The following is a 20,669-nucleotide window of genomic DNA, read 5'->3' on the forward strand; positions in this document are numbered from 1 at the left end:
AGGCGAGAATAAAGTAGACTTTTTCCAGTAGCAAAAAAACAGAAAAAATAGCATACATTCCAATTGTCAGAAGTTATAAGGTGTTGATTTGATTGGAGCAATGAGGGGTATGTCATTCAAACCATCTAGCCTGCTCTCATTTACCTCAATGCCACTTTTCTGCACCATCTTCTTGTAATTTGATGTCATTAGCCCCACGACATTTATCAATTTAAACCTCGAAGTCCTCTGAGATAGATACTTCTAAAGATGCACTACTTTCTTAGTGAAGAAATTCTTCATAACCTCTATAAAAATTGGCTTCCGACTCATCCTGAGGTGAAGTCCACAGCTACTTGGACCTCCAGGGAGTGGAAACAGCCTCCAACAACCACGCCTTGTCATGATTTTGCAAGTATCGCTTCTATTTTCATGGAACACTAGAGAATACAAATTGAGTTTCATAAAACTTTATAGCATGTTTAGACGTTGTTCATTATTTCAGGAACAGCTAAGTACCCATGAAAGGCATCTTGAAGTATTAACATCATAGCGCCACAGCATGGTGAAAAATGAGAGTGGGAAGCTGAAACATCATGAGCGAGAAGGAAAGAGAATGGGAATGTAAGAGTTGGAGTCATAGAAACAAGGGGAGTAGGAGCTATTTTTGGGGATTCTCAGAGACAATGAATGACTAGAAAATGAAGAGTTATACGAATAGGTTTGCTCAGTTGAAAATCTCGATAAAAGTCTATGCAGACTTCATCATGCAAGCTATGGTCTTCAGACATAACTATGTGGTTGTGTACCATCCATTTATTGCTTCACAGTTGATGGTGTGAACATCATATGAAAGCTTCCATCCAGACCGCTCCTTCCTATGCAACTTTTCATTGCAATATACTTTGATTATGAAGATTAGTACAGCAGGGTTCTTTCTGATCTACATTCCCCACAGAAGTTCCCTCAACCCTCTTAATGCATTAGTAATGTTGACGAAGAAAGGAAAGTGTGCAACATGCACACACTCACATGCTGACATTCAGTCTCTCTCTCTCTCCCTCTCTCTCTCACACAAATACACACACACAAACAAATAAGTCTATGGAGCAATTTGCATTTGAAGAATTATATTTGCATTCTATTTTTGCTCAAAAAGTACACAACCTGTAGGCAGTCAATCTATATAACATTTTATAAATTCCCACTTTAGAAATAGTAACAGTCTGACTCAAGATTGGGATACAGATAGACTCTAACCTCGCACCTTTAATACATCTGAGCCGACGTATCACCTGTTTTAAATAAAATGTTATCTCAAGAATGTGACTTAAGAGAAGCTCTTGGGATATACATATTAATGAATCGAAACCTGCAAGCCATTCTAAAAGATGAAAGACTTAACAGCAATCTAGGTTTGTTCAATATATTATTTTCATTACATGACACTGATCTTTTCATACAAATCCTGTGTCCTATGATCCTCCTCCACAAGCTACCCGACGAAGGAACAGTGATCTGAAAGCTAGTACTTCCAAATAAACCCGTTGGACTATGAGCTGGTGTTGTGTGATTTGTAACCTTGTTCTCTTCCTATCAGTATACTCAGCCTCACTTTAATTTGAAACACCATCACTTAACAAAAATCAGCTGCAAACAGCACCCTTAAGCTCAATTTCCCACTTCTTCTTTTCAAATGCATGATACTTTTAGAAACCAGCAGAGCGAGATAGATATGTTGAGTGAGTAGAGAGAAGTAGCAATAGATTTTTTTTTATTTGACACATGCGATAGTGAGCATTGTTGCCTCCCATTAAAGTGATGTGTCAAAAACATTGTTGTGGTCTGGTGCCACACTTGGACTTTAATGAACCAAGTGAGAGCGAGAGCTTCCTTTACTAAAGGACATTAGTGAATCAGATGACTTTCCTTTCCTGACAACTGATTTGTGGTCGTCATTAATTCTTAATGCCATTTATTTTGAGTGGGGACATTTGTGGGGTCACGAGGATTTTCGTGTGGGGATTAATTACTGGAGGTGGTGTGCTTTGGCAATTTGGGACATGCGTTTATCTTGCAACAAGAGAAACTGGGGGAAAAATGAAGTGTTAGGGAAGAGAGAAAATGTATTTAAGACAACTAGGAATCTGAGGAATTGCTTATTAGGAAGGGAAGCCAATGTATTAGAATGCTCAGTGGTCTGGTTTAAAGAGTGACTACCTTGGCGTGTGTGAATTTAATGAGAAACAACTTTCCTGCTCTCATCCTCACAAAAACTCCACCAGTACAGAACAAGGGGGAAGGGAGCATCCAGAGAGGTGACAGCAGTTTACAAAGGGCATTTTTTTCTTCAGGTGGTCTAGAAACGTATTCTGAGCTACACGTAGATGAAGACATTGTTGGAGGAACTAAACATCTGAAACGTGTTGGTCATCTCCTGGAATATGTACTGCAGGTCACTGAATTCCAGTCCACCGAAGTAACTCTAAACTTAAAGCCTCAGGTAAATGAAATATCTAACAAAAGAAGCCCGTAGAATGAGGTAGCCGTGAGAGATGGGAAATTGCCCAACAATGGACCTCATGCACTTATCAATGTCTGTGTATTTTCAATTCTAGATGCTCCACAGCCTCCTGTGGTCTCTATTGACCACTAGGGTGTGTTTTACGTTAGGACATTGAGCAGCACCTGTAACTATACACATCACTACCACCTCCTCTGACAGTTCAATCCACACCTACACCACCATTTACATGAATAGGTTGTCCCTCAGGTCCCTTCTAATTCTTCCCCATCCCACCTTAAATCTGTGCCCTTCAGTTTTGATCTGTACAGCCCTGGGAAAAATGCCTTGTTGAATCGCTCTATTAATTCTCATGATTGTACAAACTCCTATAAACTTCCATTTATATGTTCTCCAGACTGAATTGCAATTGGAACAATGGTGTTGTGCATTTGGGCCGAGCATCCTGTCCCTACTCGGAGTATTGTGTATACTATAATGTTCAGTGAAAAATAAGTGCAAATCACCACAGGAAATGACATCACCAACCCAAAGAAACCCAAACAAATAAACAAAGCAGCAGTTCTTTCTCCTGAGGGTGACTGAAGATGTTACTATGTATGGTGATAAGACATCTGAAAAAATGAACCTTCCAGCTCAGCGAGCAGGGAAGCAATTAATAGGAACTGAAATGATCAGAGATGCAGAAAATGTAGTTCGATAACACCATAAAAAAAAATAGGAACAGAAATTAGGCCACTCAGCCCATCATGTCTACTCGATCATGGCTAATACATTTCTCAACACCATTCTCCAGCTTTCTCCCCATAACCCTTGATACTCAAGATATCTCTCTCAGTCTTAAGTATATTCGCTGACCTGGCCCCCACAGGCTTCTGTGGTGATGAATTCCACAGATTCACCACTCTCTGGTTGATTAAGTTTCTCCTTATCTCCGTTTTTAAAAGACGTCACTTTACTCTAAGCCTATGCCTGAGAGGCAACTTTCTCACACAGAGTGGTAGCCAGAGGAAGTGGTGGAGGCTGGTACAATTGCAACATTTGAAAGGCATCTGGATGGGTATATGAATAGGAAGGGTTTGGAGGGATATGGGACACGTGCTGGCAGGTGGGACTAGACAGGGTTGGGATCTCTGGTCAGCATGGACGACTTGGACTCTTTCTGTGCTGTACATCTCTATGACTATATTAAAGACTTTAATAAACTCAATATAAATGGCCAATGACAAAAAGGTTCATTACTTAGTGTGTGAGTTCTTTCTGAATTTGCAGATGTGTTAGAAAACAGCAAAGCCTTTTACACAAACACAGCACGTGATTGGGATCCAGCTAGACTCATTTTACTGGAATGTTAACAGTTCGAAATCACTTCCCACATATAGAACAAGTGAATGGTCTCTCCATAGGCTGGTGGAATCAGCAGGTGAGTTGACTGAGTGAATGTTTATCCCCAATGTGAGCTCGCTGGTGTTTCAGCAGGTTGGACGATTGAGTAAACCCCTTCCCACAACTGGAGCAGGTGAATGGCTTCTCCCTCCCATGAGTTCGCTGGTGTATGAGCAGAATGGTTGACTGAGCAAATGCTTTCCCACAATCCAAGCAGATGAATGGCTTTTCTCCAGTATGTACTCGCTGGTGTATCAGCAGTTTAGAAGAGCAATTGAATGCTTTTCCACACTCAGAACAGGAGAATCTTCTATCGCCAGTGTGAATTCTTTGGTGTATCAGCAGATTAGATGAGCAATTGAATGCCTTCCCACACTCAGAACAGGGGAATGGTTTCTCCCCAGTGTGAATTCGCTGGTGGATCACCAGATTAGATGAGCGACTGAATCCTTTTCCGCACACAGAGCAGATGAATGGCCTCTCCCCAGTGTGAACTCGCTGGTGTTTCAGTAGACTGGACGATGAAGTGAATCCCTTACCACAGTCAGAGCAAATGAATGGCTTCTCCCCAGTGTGAAGTCGTTGGTGTATCTGCAAGCTGGATGACCGAGCAAATGCTTTCCCACACACTGAGCAGGTAAATGGTCTCTCTCCCGTGTGAACCCGCTGGTGTATCTGCAGGTGGGACGAGAGAATGAACCCCTTCCCACAATCAGAGCAAGTGAATGGTTTCTCCCCAGTGTGAATTCGCTGATGCATACGCAGGCTGGATGACTGAGTGAATGTTTTCCCACACACTGAGCAGGTGAATGGCCTGTCCCCAGTATGGACTCGCTGGTGGACCTGCAGGCTGGACGACTGAGTGAATGCCATCCCACAATCAGAGCAAGTGAATGGCTTCTCTCCAGTGTGACTGCGCTGGTGAGTTTTCAGCTGGGATGGGTAAAGAAATCCCTTCCCACAATCCGCACATTTCCACAGTCTCTCCCCAGCATGACTGCGTCGATGTTTGGTCATCTCAGATTAATTTTCACAGACTGTTCCACACACAGGCGATGTGTGTTCTTCCCCTTCGATGTTCAAAATCCTGAGATAATTATGTTGTGCTAAACAGAGCGACTGCCAGATTCGGATGTGGTTTCATTTGAAGCCTGCAATTGTCATCAACCTTTCAAAAACAAAATAGATGTATTAGAAAAAAATAGAAGCAAACACAGGGTTGTGAAACTGATAGCAAAAGAACCTGGTCAGTTGTGGAGATGATACGGAGGCATTATCATTAAGACTGGACTGGTTCCCAGATCATCTTCAGGGAAAGGAATCAGTCAGTGTTTACCATTCTGCTCATACACCAGCGAACTCATGGGAGGGAGAAGCCATTCAAAACAGAAAGCCACAGAGGAAGAAGGGGCATGCACGAAAGATAGGCAGTTTATAGATTTAGAACTCAAGCCTTTTACTGATTTCTCCCCGTACTCGACAAACCCTCCAAAGGATTAATAACAAGAGCAGAGTTCGTTGAAAGTGGAGTTGCAGGAAAACAGATTGGTGAAGATAGCATTAGCAATGCTTGCTTTTGTCAGTCAGTGCATTGAGTAAGAGTTGGGACCTCATGCTGTGGCTGTGTTCGACATTTTTAGGCCGATTTTGGAATACTGCATTCAGTTCCGGTCTCCTTGCTGGAGAAAATACGTTTCTAAACATGACAGCATTCAGCAAAGATTTACAATTTTGTTGCTGGGATTGGAGAGTGGAAACAGACAGATGCTGAATCGGCAGAGGCTTTTTTCTTTGGAATGTCAGAGGTGGAGGAATGACCTGAGAGAGGCTTTATATGGTCATGAGTGACATGCAACGGATGAATAGCCCAGGACTTTTTTTTCTCAGGGTAAGGGAGTTCAAAACTAGCTGACATAGGTTTAAGGTGAGGCGGGGAAAGATTTGAAAAGGACCTGTGGGGCAATTTTTTCACAAAGAGGGTGGTGCCTGCATAAAGTGAGCTACCGGGGATGTAGTGGAGGCAGGTACAACTGCAAAATTTAAAAGGCATCTGAATGGGTACGAGAAGAGGAAGTATTTCGAGGGATCTGAGCCAGATGTTGGCAAATGGGACAAGTTCTGTCTAACATATCTGGCTGGCATGAACCAAAACATCTGTTCATTTGCTGCATACCTACAAAATTAAGTGCTTCAACAAAATGGTGGAAAATCAAAGTCAAATCAGAAAATGCTGAAGACATTCAGCAGGTCTGCCAGTATCTGAAATAGTAACAGATGTAGGAACAATTGCAACCTTGTAGAAATGTTTAGATGGTCATACAAGGCACTGCAATAAGTTACAGGCTGAATGCCAGCAAATGCGAATATTCCAAACTGGTGCTTGATGACCGGCATGGATAACATGGGGATATTGCATTCAACAATTTTGTATACGAGACCCTGAACCACTTTTGTTCCATGTAGCTCTGTGCTTCTCTATTTTAGTAAGCAGGCAGGAATGGCAAGCAACGAAGAATGCAAACGATACTTTGGCCTTCATAATGAGAGTTTTTGACTAGTGGAAGAGGGTATCTTTGTGAGCCCACACCTGGAGTACAGTGTGCATCTTTCTTCTTTCCCAAAGGAGGATGCCCAGTCAATTGAGAGAGAATAAAGAATGTTCACCAGACGTCTCCCTGAGATTTCAGGACAGATATATAAAGAGAAAATCTAAACTTGTTTAATCCTTCTTTCTTTTGTCTCTTTGAACTGCTGACTATATCAATAACTAACTGTACCTCACATTTCCTGATTTGACTCTGACCATCTAAGCCTACACTTTAGTTCCCATTTGCCTGCTATAAGAGATTAAAATCACCTCAAAGTTATGAGCAAAGGCCCCAAGAGGAGATTTGTTCCATCTCTGCCTGGAGATAATGGATTAGGCTATATAAGAACCAACTCCCACAAAAACAGCCCAATGCCTCCAGAATCTAAACTCTTCTGTTACATTATTTGTGCAGCCTTGCATTCATCTGATCTATCCTCTTATTCCTGCTCTTGCTAGATCTGGCACTGGGAGAAAGTCTGACATTATTCTGTTTGAGGTTGGGGATTTAATGAATCTCCCATCTTCTGATATTCAGCTTTCACGTCCTCATCCCTTTGTTTATCTGTGCTGTTGGTACCTATGTGTTCCACAGCTACTGACTGTTCACCCTCCATCTCCAGAATGACCAGCGGCTGCTACATGATATCCCAGATCCTGGTGCTAGAGATCTGACATACCATCCTGGATTCATGTCTGTGGCCACAGAAGTGCCTGTCTGTATTCCTGACTATTGAATCCTCTGTCACGGTAGACCTGCTATCCTTTTTCCTTCCCTTCTGTGCCGCAGACCAAATGTGGTGCCGTGAAGGTGGCTGTTGCGGATTTCCCGAGGCCATCCCCAACCACTCCCAACAGTAGCAAAAGCAGTATATCTGTTTGACAGAAGGATGACTACTGTGTACTCCTGCACTTCCTTCCTGTGCATTTTACCTCACCTAATGGTCACCTATTCCTTTCAGCCTGTATAATTCTCATTGTGCTGCCCATGACATTCTCAGTGCGGCAGATGCTCCACAGTGTGTCCATCCACAACTCCAGCTCTGAAAAGTGGTTAGCCAGCAGCTGTAGATGGACACACTTCCTGCATCTGTAGCGGTCAGCAACGCCAAAAACTTCCGTTAAATCCCATATTGTGCAACAGGTACATGCAGAGGTCTGGGGTTACCTGTCATTACTTCCCTGTAAATTAAGACAGTTACTCCCTTTAAGAGAATTTAATTGAACAAAAGGACTTCCTTCATTTTAAGCATTTCTATTAAAACTGAAAGTCCCTGCTTTTACAGAAGCTGATATATTATACTTCAAACCTGTGAGAAACTACTCCGCACTTATCACTTACCAATTGGATCTTTCCATTGGGACTGTATCACTTTCTGAATGGCCCAAACTGAGCTTGAGCACCGCACTCGATCTTTCAGTTACGCCTTCTCCCTGTCTCGCCTCCCTGTCTGTTGTCATCCAAATCCAAAGCACTCTTATTGAGCCACGGAGTACTCAAAGTGAAGCCTGGTCATTTTCATTATCTGCTCACACCTTACACAGACTTCAGACTCTTTTAATGTTCCAAAGCACCTGAACAGCAACTCAGGGAGCAGCACCTCATCTTTCAGTTCATCCCTTTATAGCCCTTCAGACTCAAGATGGACTTCAGCAAGTTCAGGATTGACAAAGATTTGTCAGGACCTGGAAAATTACAATTAAAAGAAAATTTATAGGTATTTACAAATGATGAATTTATAGAATCATAGAATCCCTAGTGAGGAAACAAGCCCTTCTGCCCAACAAGTCCATACCAACCCTCCAAACAATATCCCACCCAAAACCATTTCCTTGCCCTACTACTCTACATTTCCCCTGCTGGTATGACCAGCAAGCTTGCAGATGACACAGATTGGTGAAATGGCAGAAAGCATAAGGGACTGTCAGAGAATACAGGAGAATATAGGTAGGCTGGAGAGCTGGGCAGAAAAGTGGCAGATGCCTTTCAATCCAGACAAATGTGAGGTGATGCATTTAGGCAAGTCTAATTCTAGAGCAAATTATACAATGAATGGAAGAGCCTTGGGAAAGGTTGATGGGCAGAGAGATCAGGGAATGCAGGTCCATTGTACCCTGAAGGTTGCTGCACAGATGGATAGGGTGGTCAAGAAGGCATTTAGTATGCTTGCCTTCATTGGACAGGGTATTGAGTATAAGAGCCGGCAAGTCATGGTAAAATTGTACAAGACATTGGTTCGGCCGCATTTAGAATATTGTGTAGAGTTCTGGTCGCCACATTACCAAAAGGATGTGGATGTTTTGGAGAGAGTGCAGAGGTTTACGAGGACGTTGTCTGGTATGGAAGCTGCTAGCTATGAAAAGGTCGAGTAGGTTAAAAAAAATTTCACTAGAAAAAAAAAGGAAATTGAGGGGGGACCTGATTGAGATTTATAAAATCATGAAGGGGAGAGACAGGGTGGACAGAGACAAGCTTTTTTCCCGCAAGGTGAAGGTTTCAATAACCAGAGGTCATGCTTTCAAGGTGAGAGGTGGAAAGTTTAAGGGGGAACACATGGCAAGTACTTCACACAGAGGGTGGTGGGCACTTGGAACGCATTGCCAGCAGAGGTGGTAGAGGCAGGCATGGTAGATTCATTTAAGATGCATCTGGACAGATGCACGAGTAGGTGGGGAGTAGAGGGTTACAAATGCTTTGGAATTGATCGACAAGTTTAGACACTACATTTGGATCGGCTCAGGCTTGAAGGGGCTGTTCCTGGGCTGTAAATTCTCTTTGTTCTTTCCCCTAACTAATGCACCTAACCTACACATCACTGAACACTATTGGGAATTTAGCATGGCCAACTCACCAAACCTGCACATCTTTGGATTGCGGAAGGAAACTGAAGCACCCAGAGGAAACCCATGCAGACACGGGGAGAATCTGCAAACCCCACGTATACGGTCACCGAAGGCAGGAACCGAGCCTGGGTCCCTGACGCTATGACTAACCAGACCCACAATCCCCACCCCACCCTCTCAAATCATAAAAGTTTCCTTTCTCAGCTGCAGGGCCCGGAACTGAGCATATAGCCCTATGACAAATCTGAATGCCTTGCTGCTTTCGAGTTAGACACATCAGAGGTGGTTTCCTACAGCCAGAACAGAACAAACCTTTTTTTTCCTTCCACAGTTAAATGCCAATGACATTCACATCCCAGTGAGTGCGCTGACAGATCTTGCTTGGAGATCCCATTTTGCAAATGAATATCCTGTAAAACGAATTCACAAAACAAAAATCACTGTCAGTTCAGCATAGACACCTACAAAAGACCTTGCATTTCTCTTGGCTTCAGTTTGCTGGCTCAATGCAAATCGCCCCGCCCCCCAACCCAAGAAGCATGCGCATGCGCAGTGCTGCATGTTGCCCCTCATAAAAATGGCCGCAAGCACTCCGGGGCCTATAGCAACCTGAGACCAGCAGCCCGTTCCCGTTTGCTGCAAACGCGTGACCGGGAGTTTCTAATTTGGATCTTGCGACCCACGCCGAATGTTCATAGAACCACACAGGCCGAATTGACTCGATTTTCCTTCCGGTGTCCGCTGTAACTCCTGCTTTTCCGCATCCACCTCCTGTCGTCAATCACGGTGGCACTGCCCCCCGGTGTCGTTACTAATCACGTGCCGTCCTTTCCCCGCCCCGCCCCCTCATTCACCCCCATTGGTTGGAGGGCTGGCTGCTTCCAATTGGTCCGCCAGCCCGTCTACCCCCCTCCTATTGGTCGACGACGTGGCGTCAATCAGCCGGGCCCCGTTGTGAGATGAGTGGTGGGATCCACCCTCCCACTGTGTCCACTTCTGACCCTTTCTTTCCCGCCCCGCCCCCTCATTCACCCCCATTGATTGGAGGACTAGCTGCTTCCAATTGGTTCGCCAGTCCGCTTGCTCCCCTCCTATTGGTCAGTGACGCGCCGTCAATCAGCCGGGCCCCGTTGGGATCCACCCTCCCTCTGTGTCCAGTTCTGACTCTTCCCTTCCTTACCTTGCCTCCATTTTGTGGAATAAACTGCCCCTTGCCATTCACTACAAATATGTGGAGATGCCAGTGTTGGACTGGGGTGGACAAAATTAAAATCCACACAAAACCAGGTTATAGGTCCAAATAATGGTTTCCCATTAGACTGATAACTCAGAAACTTAACTAGCTCCCTGGGACCCAAGTTCAAACCCCACAATGGCCAAGGGGTTTACTATGAGACTGGCAACTCAGAAAGTTAGCTAACATCCTGGGGCCTGGGTTCAAACCCCACCAATGGCAGATGGTGGAATTTGGGTCAGTATAGAATCTGGAATGAAGGGTCTAATGATGATCATGAAACCATTGCTTTCTGTCAAAAAAAAACCCCATTGGATTCACTAATGTCCTTTAGAGAAGGAGACGCCACCCTTACCTGGTCTGGCCTACATATGACTCCAGACCCACAGCGATGTGGTTCACTCTTAACAGCCCGATGGGCATGACATGCTGGCCCGTGCAGTGACACCCTCATCCTGTGAGTGAGTGTTCCAGATCAGCAGGAGGCAGTGTAACACATGCAAGAGGGTGGCACAGTGGTTAGCACTGCTGCCTCATAGCACCAGAGACCCGGGTTCAATTCCCGCCTCAGGTGACTGTGTGGAGTTTGCGCATTCCCCCCGTATCTCTGTGGGTTTCCTCCAGGTGCTCTGGTTTCCTCCCACATTCCGAAAATGCGCAGGTCAGGTAAATTGGCCATGCCAAATTGCCTGTAGTGTTAGGTGTAGGAGTCTGGGTGGGTTGCGCTTCGGCGGGTCAATGTGGACTTGTTGGGCCGAAGGGCCTGTTTCCACACTGTAAGTAATCTAAGAAAAAGCTGTTGGACTATAACCAGGTGTTGTGTGATTTTTAGTTTTATTCACTACAAAGCCATGGCTACCTTCTCTACAATTCATCACACACCACATCTTGTAAGGAATCCACCTCATTCTCCCAGTTCCTTCACCTATGTCGCATCTATTCAGATGATGCCACCTTCCAAAACTTCTTCTGTGACCATGATTTCCCACCCACTGTGGTTGACCTAGCACCAGGACTTCTGCCTTTGCCCCTTCCCATCACTCATAACAGCATGATCGGGTTCCCCGTCCTCATTTTTCATCCCTGGCTTATCACTTCTATCTTTTGCAGACCGCTGGTGGAGGTATTCGTTGACATCTTCAAACTCTCCTTCCCACATGCTGAAATCATCACCTGTTTCAAAAAGACCGCCATCGTTCCAGTAACTAAGAAAGAATGCAATGTACATTAATGACCACTGCCTAGTGGCTTTGACCCCATAATCCTGAACGGCTTTGAGAGGCTGGTCACAGCCCAGATCAACTATCATCTCCTAACCTGCCTCAATCCCTTGCAACTTGCCTACCAGTGTAACAGGTCCAAAGCAGACACCATTTCCCTAACCCTGAACTCATCCCTGGAACATCTGGATGACAAGGACACTTATATTAAACTCCTGCTCATTGACTACAGCTCCACCTTCAACACTATTATCCTCTCCAGACTGATTTCAAATTTCTGAGACCTAGGTCTCAGCTGTAGCTCTGCAATCAGATTCTCAGATTCCTGACCCATAGACCATAGTAAAGATAGACAACTGCAACTCCTCCACAATAACACCCAACACTGGTACCTACACCCCCCACCTGAATCACCCCAAGGATATGTTCTCAGTCCCCTAACATACTCCCTGTACATCCATGGCCTGGTTACAAAATTCTGAAAAAACGCCATCTACAAGTTTCCTGACAACACCACCGTGGTAGGACGGATATCAAATAACGATGAGTCAGAATAGGGGGCTTGGTGATGTAGTGAAATGATAACCTCTTTTTCAATGTCCGCACAACAAAAGAACTGATCATTGACTTCAGAAAGAACATAGGAGAACATGCATCTGTCTACATCAATCGAACAGACGTTGAAAGTGTTGAGAGCATTGAGTTCCTAGGTGTAACGATAACTGACAACCTGACCTGGACATTGTAGGTCGACGGTCAAGAAGGCACAACAATGCCTCTTCTTCCTCAGGCAGCTCAGGAAATTTGGCATGACCACCAATCTTTACAGCTGCACCATAGAGAGCATGTCAACCGGATGCAAAACGGTTTGGTGTGGCAACTGCTCATCCTAGGACAGTTGGACACTGTAGAAGGTTGTGTGCACACCCCAGACCATCACAGAAGCAAACCTCCCATCCATGGACTCCGTTTACATCTCTCGTTGCCGCAGGAAGGCTGACAACATCATTCAAGATCCCTCTCACCCCAGTAATGCTCTCCTAAAACCTCTTCTGTCAGGTAGAAAATACAGAAGCTTGAATGCAAGTACCAGCAAGTTCAAGAACAACTTCTTCAACGCTGTTATCAAACTGATGAATGGACTTTATTATTTCAAATTAGGTCGATCTTGTTAATGTTGATCTTGCCTCATGCACGTCCTATATATCTGGTATTGTCTGAATGCGTCACTCTGTCCAACCATTTTTTTAACGGAATGAACTGTACTGCTTGCAAACAAAGCTTTTCACTGTACGTCGGTACAAGTGACAATAAATCAAATAGTCATCTTCTTTGTTTTTTGGCATTTATATTCTGCGTTGTGGTTGATTATTCTGTATTTTAAGATGGCACTGGAGAGTGGCGATATTATACAATGCTTTTCACTGCATTTTGTAACAAAATACATGCTCCAGCAAATCTAATTTAATGAAGAGATACAGATTTCTAGCTAGTAATGGATTGAAGGATTACAGAAAATGGGCAGGAAAGTCCAGTTGAGGCTGAGTTAAAATGAATCATCATCGTATTAAATGGTGGAATAGCTCGAGGGGCTAATTTGTCTCCTCCTGCTTCCACTTCTTACAGTAACTGAGTGTGATTCTGAATGCAAAAGCCTGCATCTACACTGAAGGAGATTTGGGGAAAAGCTGAAAGATAGTCAGGTGAATTAGCATCCCAAACTTAGATAAGGGTGGAGTGTGTGGAAGATAGTGATATATACTGCCAGACTGAAAAGTATAATTACAGCATCCAGAGCAATTTCTTCTCAATGTCTGTCCTGTACTTACAATGATGCATTTTGGAAAACCCTATCTTTCACATAAACAGTCACTGGGGTTCGCGGATGACTTTCTTGCCCTCCAGCGCCGTGGATGCTGAAGTGATTCAACACTTCAGTATTGGATCCACAATCCCTGCCATTGGTGGGGGCAGGTGGTATTAGCTGAGATGAGTTGGTTGGATGCAAGCATTTTCATGGGCTCTGGTTAATGTTCATTATTGCTCTGGGATTAGCAGACATGCACAAAACGGTTGGCTTTTCATAAACGTTTCTCCAAATTAAATGCCATTGACCGAGAGATTGTCCTGAGTCGATGAGAATATTGCTTCTTTTTGACAAAAATCTGAAGAAGGTCTTGAGCCGTTTCTTCTGCCTTCCTGGATAATTCTTGCTGTGATCATGCAAATCCACATTATAGAGCTTGGTTTGGAAATCCTGTGCTGGAAAAGCGCAGCAGGTCAGGCAGCATCCGAGGAGCAGGAGAATCGACGTTTCAGGCACAAGCCCTTCTTCAGGAATGAAGCTGGTGTGCCAAGCGGGCTGAGATAAAAGGTGGGGGAGGGGTGCTGGGAATACGATAGGTGGAAGGAGGTTAGGGTGATAGTGTGATCCGGGGGTTAGGATTGAGATTAGGTGAGGGGGAGGGGAAATGAGGAAGCTCGAGAAATCTACGTTCATCCCGTGTGGTTGGAGGGTTCCTAGGCGGAAGGTGAGGCACTCTTCCTCCAGGCGTCGTGTGGCCAGGGTCTGGCGATGGAGGAGGCCAAGGACCTGCATGTCCTTGGCGGAGTGGGAGGGGGAGTTAAAGTGTTCAGCCACGGGGCAGTTGGGTTGGTTGGTGTGGGTTCCCAGAGGTGTTCCCTGAAAATTCCGCAAGTAGCCTACTTGCGGAACGTTTCAGGGATGCCTACTTGTGGAACGTTTCAGGGAATATCTCTGGGACACCCGGACCAACCAACCCAACCACCCCGTGGCTCAACACTTCAACTCCCCCTCCCACTCCGCCAAGGGCATGCAGGTCCTTGGCCTCCTCCATCGTCAGACCCTGGCCACACGACGCCTGGAGGAAGAGTGCCTCATCTTCTGCCTAGGAACCCTCCAACCACACAGGATGAATGTAGATTTCTTTAGCTCCTTCATTTCCCCTCCCCCCACTTTATCTCAGTCCCAATCCCCGGATTCAGCACCGCCCTCTTGACCTACAATCTTCTTCCCGACCTCTCCGCCCCCACCCCCTCTCCGGCCTATTACCCTCATCGTCACCTCCTTCCACCTATCGTATTCCCCCACTCCCCCCTCCCCCCCCCCCCCCCCCAACCTTTTATCTCAGCCCGCTTGGCACACCAGCCTCATTCCTGAAGAAGGGCTTATGCCCGAAAGTGCTCCTCGGATGCTGCCGGGCCTGCTGCGCTTTTCCAGCACCACATTTTTCAACTCTGGTCTCCAGTATCTGCAGTCCTCACTTTCTCCTTGGAAATCCTGTGTCAGGCTTATGAATGACATGACCTGCCAATGCAACTGACTGATCACAGCCAGTGTCTTGATACTGGGGACGTTGGCCTGAGAGAGTGAATCTACATTGGAGAGCCTGTCATCACAGTGGATTTGCAGAGGCGCCATTGTTGATATCACTCATTAGTTGCACAATATGTCTCTTTACAGAGATAAACTATTGATATAGAAAATAACAGTGGTTTTCTATATCAGACCCGCAAAAACATAAAAGGTCTCTGAAAATATCAGACTCAATAAGACTTGAAATCTACACGTTAAAACCACTGACATTGTGTTCATGTGTTAATCCGCAGACCTTGTCTGCCCTCTCAGGATGCAGTCAAATTTCCATGAAGTTCATGTTATCACCATTATGGGCAGCACGGTGGCGCAGTGGTTAGCACTGCTGCACCAGAGTCCCGGGTTCAATTCCCGCCTCAGGCGACTGATTGTGTGGAGTTTGCACATTCTCCCTGAGTCTGCGTGGATTTCCTCCGGGTGTTCTGGTTTCCTCCCACAATCCAAGGATGTGCACGTTAGGTGAATTGGCCATGCTAAATTGCTCGTAGTGTTAGGTAAAGGGGTAAATGTAGGGAAACGGTTGGGTGACGCTTCAGCGGGTCGGTGTGGACTTGTTGGGCCGAAGGGCCTGTTTCCACACTGTAAGTAATCAAATTAAAAAAAACCTTAGCCACTCGATGATGACACAGTCCCAATGCCCACACTGCTGTTGCCAAGGTAAGTACAGAATGGGTAATGCACAGGCACAATGCTGAACAATGTCTGGAGCATGTACAGAATGAGTGAGAGCGAGGGACACAGAGTGAGACATGGGTGCAGAAAGAGGTCATTCAGTCCACCAGTTCTCCTCCCATCTAATGAGAGCACGCTGATCTGAAAATCCTCAAATCTATCTGAAGAGGTTGTACCATTCTGTTTGCTTTGGCTCTGTTTTTTTGGGTTGAATTAGCTTTATCATCACATGCGCTCACTGACATGAATACAGTGAAAAGTTTACAAGCTGTCACCGACGGCACCATCAGAGATATAAATGTACTTAGGCACAGATTCTTGGTGCAAAGTGAAAAAACAAAAAAAGAAAATTAAGAAGTTAGACAAAAAAGTGCTTCTTACTAAAACATAGAAAAACAACAAATAAGCACAGTTAATAGTTCAACATCATATGCGTCTAGCCATACTGGGCTTGCACTCCTCACAAGGGGTCAACCTTGCCCCAATCGTTGCCTTGGGCAGCCTGCTCCAACTCTTGCCACCTCGAGCTACCCGTTCCCACCCTCACCGCTGACCCCCGAGGCTGCCGACTCCCACTTTCCCTGTCTCGGGCTGCCTGTCCCCACTCTCCCATCATTTGCGACGACTGCTGTCCACGTTGGAGACCTCTCCTGCCATCATGTTCAGACTGCCCTCTTCACACTGTCTTGATCACTTCCAAGATACCTCCTCTGTGCTGCAAAATAGATTAAGGAGAAAAAAAAGTGAAAGGATAGCAATAAAAGTGAAAGAAATGAAAGTAAAAAATAAAAATGGACAGAGCAGACGGAGCCACATGTGAGCAGGCACCCACTTTCTGCCAATCTGCCATCTTATGATCTTTCTCTCCACAGAAGGTACCAGGCCTGCTGAGTTTTGATAGTGCTCTGTGTTCATTTCACATTTGGAGGTTCCCCATAATTTTGCCTTTAATCAACTCCTTTAAAATACCTGTCTCACCGCGAATGGCGGTCTCATTGAAGTACGTAAGATTCGTAAGAAGCATAATGGGATAACTGCTGAAAGGCTGTTTCCCTTCATGGGAGATTCTACAAGCTGAAGAGGCAGAGTCTTAGAAGAAATGGACGCCGATTTAAGTCTGAGATGAGGAGGAATTTCTTCTCTCAGAGAGTTCTGAGTCTTTGGAACTCCTTGCCACAACGAGCTGCGAAACAAAATCACTGCAGATGCTGGAATCCAAAGTAGACAGGCAGGAGATTGGAAGAATACAGCAAGATAGACGGCATCAGGAGGTGGACAAGTCAACGTTTCAGGTGTAAGGCGGCTAACTTATTCAGAGTGGGCACCTTTTGAACAGGCTGTGCACTGGAACACCCAAAACGTCGACTTGTCCACCTCCTGATGCTGCCTGGCTAGCTGTGTTCTTCCAGCCTCCTGTCTGCCTACACTCAGCAGTGAGGGCAGAGTCTTTGTGTACTTTAAGGCTGAGATGGATGGAGTCTTGGTCAGTCGGGAATCAAAGGTTGCAGGAACAGGACAGGAAAGTGGACATGCCTTGAAGAAGTTTTCCTCCTCACTCTACAAGGATCTCGGGGAGTCCCTCTCCCACTGCAACTCCCAGGTCATTTCACCTTCATCCGCTCCCCCACTCACCTATTGTACTCTATGCTACTTTCTCCCCACCCCCACCCTTCCCTAGCTTATCTCTCCACGCTTCAGGCTCTCTGCCTTTATTCCTGATGAAGGGCTTTTGCCCGAAACTTCGATTTCGCTGCTCCTCGGATGCTGCCTGAACTGCTGTGCTCTTCCAGCACCACTAATCCAGAAGCTGGTTTCCAGCATCTGCAGTCATTGTTTTTACCTTGTTGATTTTAACCCTACTGCGAATCCTCTTGCAAGGATGCCTGCCTTGAAGAAGTTTTCCTCCTCTCTCTACAAGGATCTCAGGGAGTCCCTCTCCCACTGCAACTCCCAGGTCATTTCACCTTCAACCCCTCCCGCACTCCCTATTATACTCTATGCTACTTTCTCCCCACCCCCACCCTTCCCTAGCTTATCTCTCCACGCTTCAGGCTCTCTGCCTTTATTCCTGATGAAGGGCTTTTGCCCGAAACATCGATTTTACTGCTCCTCGGATGCTGCCTGAACTGCTGTGCTCTTCCAGCACCACTAGCCCAGAATGAGGAATATCTGATCAGTCATGATATTATTGAACAGAGGAGCATGCTCAATGGGCTGAACAGCATCACCCTGTTCCTATTTATGATGGTCATATTGAACCACCTCACCCTGACAAACTTTGCAGGCATGCACTTCACACAATCACTGCCCTTTGAGGGACCAAATTCCTCATTTCTGTCTGAGAGATATCAAGTTGAAGCAGAAACCAGAGAGTGGGGTTTGGGCAGGGAATCAAGTTCCCAGTTTGATTTGCAGCTCCGGGTCCTCACTCCAGCTCCCTCCGTCTCACCATTGACTGCACATGCTCAGACCATCATGGGATTGAAGATGACAAAGTTACAAAAAAAAAATCACACAACATCTCGTTATAGTCCAACAGGTTTACTTCGAAATATTAGCTTTCGGAGCACTGATCCTTCCTCAGGTGGTTCTGAAGCAGGACCCAAAGACAAAGAATTTATAGTGAAAAATTCGTGACATGCAAACAAAATAGTATACTTAACAAACCTAGATTGTTGTTAAATCTTTCATATTTTAGAATGGGTTCCAGGTTTTTGTTCATTAATATGTAAATCCCAAAAATTCTTTTAAGTCACATTCTCAAGATAAGTTAAGGTTTCATAAGATATGGTGACATCAGCTCAGACGATGCATGAAAGGTGTGAGGTCAGAGTCTATCTGTATCCCAATATTGAGTCAGACTGGTTCTATTTCCAAAGTGGAATTTACAAAATACTTTACAGATTGACGGTCTGCATTGACTGCCCTTAGGTTGTGCATTGTTTGAGCAAAATAGAATGTATCTTTAAATATAATTCTGCAAATACAAATTCACCCCACAGACTTATATGTGTGTGTGCATACAGGAGAGACAGAGAGAGAGAATTTGAAGGTGTGCATGTGAGCATTTGAATGCAAATGCACATGAGAGGGGGTATGTTTACTTGTGTGCAAGTTTGGTAAAGTGTGTGTGTGTGACGGGTTATAAGCCTGTGAGAAGGTGGGTGAATGTGTCTGTGTGAGAGAGCGTGTGTATGACAAAGGGTCTGCATGAGTGAGTGCATATGTGTAAGAGAGATAGTGTACAATGTAGTGGGTTCACCTGTAGTATGACAAGAACCCAAGGTCCTTAGATTCCCTACAGTGTGGAAACATGCCCTTTGGCCCAACCAGTCCACACTGACCCTCCAAAGAGCAACCCACTCAGACCCATTTCCCCTCTGACTAATGGACCTAACACTATGGGCAATTTAAAATGACCAATTCACCTAACCTGCACATCTTTGGACTGTGGGAGGAAACAGGAGCAAATCCATGCAGACACAGGGAGAATGTGCAAACTCCACACAGGCAGTTACCGAGGCTGGAATCGAACCTGGGACCCTAGTGCTGTGCGACTGCAGTGCTAACCACTGTGTCACCGTGCCGTCTTGGTTGAGGCCAGCCTCAAGGGTACTGACCTTGGTTATCATCCTCTGTTTGGCCACTTTGCATTGTTGCCTGTCCCCAGGTCCGCCCTGGAGGATGGCCACCTGATGATCCGAAGGCGAATGTCCTTGACCCACTGATGCGTTCCGCAAAATGGGAGGGCACACCCCTGTCTGGTGATTGTTGTGCGGTGTCCTTCCATCCACCCTCATGGCACCTGCTTGGTTGGCTTGAGTTACTTTGTTATCTTGAGAATGTGACTTAAACAAAGTTTAGATTAGATTAGATAACTTGCAGTGTGGAAACAGGCCCTTCGGCCCAACAAGTCCACACTGACCCGCCTAACCGCAACCCACCCATACCCCTACATATTACCCCTTATCTAACACTAGGGCAATTTAGCATGGCCAATTCACTTGACCTGCACATCTTTGGACTGTGGGAGGAAACCGGAGCACCCGGAGAAAACCCACGCAGACACAGGGAGAACGTGCAAACTCCACACAGTCAGTCATCTGAGTCGGGAATTGAACCCGGGGTCTCTGGCGCTGTGAGGCAGCAGTGCTAACCACCGTGCCGCCCACTTTTAAAACCATTTTAAAAGATTTAAGAACTTAACAACAATCCAGGTTTGTTAAATACATTGTTTTAATTGCATGACACTGTGATGGTCTGCTATAAGTTCTGTGTCCTATGATCCTTTTTCACTGTGTGAGAAACAAAGCTCACTCACTTGCAATAATTTCAGTCCGAGGCAAGATCTGAATCAGTAGTGCCCTTTATTTCACACTTGCAAGTGGGTGTGATGTCCACAAGGCAGGGACAAAACACACTGAATTCAACAAATACTCAATGTTTATATAATTTGGTTCCCAATATTTATTTCTTATTTCATTGTTTGCCACCCGTTTACATCCACCACTTCCCTAAGACCGGTACCCATTACTCCTGTTTATCTCGTGTCTTATCCGGTCTTGTCTGTGAAAAAAAATGCTCATTCCTGTTCTCAAGGCCATTTGACCTCATCCTGCTGTGGGCACATCCTTGCCTTTTCACAGCATCTTATCACTAAGCCCTTTTAATTGGGGTTTGTTCCTGTGTTTCTGTAAAAGCGGGAAACAGATGTTTACACCTATTGTTTATACAGGCATATTGAGTTTAACTGTCTGTCTTACAGTCCCATTTCTTTCTTGCATACGCTTTTAGCTAATAACTAAGAATTGCAGAAGTAACCATTA

General features: G+C 45.3%; 1 protein-coding gene across 1 annotated transcript; it reads right to left on the reverse strand.

Moving 5' to 3' along the window:
- Positions 1 to 1,135: 1,135 nt before the first annotated feature.
- LOC132807694 (gastrula zinc finger protein XlCGF17.1-like) lies at positions 1,136 to 10,124 on the reverse strand. Its single transcript, XM_060821727.1, has 4 exons — positions 9,930 to 10,124; positions 9,633 to 9,730; positions 7,819 to 8,162; positions 1,136 to 5,057 (listed from the first exon to the last, which is right to left on the reverse strand). The coding sequence occupies exon 4, from the start codon at positions 4,904 to 4,906 to the stop codon at positions 3,920 to 3,922; it is 987 nt and encodes a 328-aa protein (XP_060677710.1). The 5' UTR covers positions 4,907 to 5,057; positions 7,819 to 8,162; positions 9,633 to 9,730; positions 9,930 to 10,124; the 3' UTR covers positions 1,136 to 3,919.
- Between the last annotated feature and the right edge of the window lie 10,545 nt (positions 10,125 to 20,669).

The sequence above is a fragment of the Hemiscyllium ocellatum genome (assembly GCF_020745735.1).
Source record: "Hemiscyllium ocellatum isolate sHemOce1 chromosome 27 unlocalized genomic scaffold, sHemOce1.pat.X.cur. SUPER_27_unloc_2, whole genome shotgun sequence".
Taxonomy (NCBI): Eukaryota; Metazoa; Chordata; class Chondrichthyes; order Orectolobiformes; family Hemiscylliidae; genus Hemiscyllium; species Hemiscyllium ocellatum.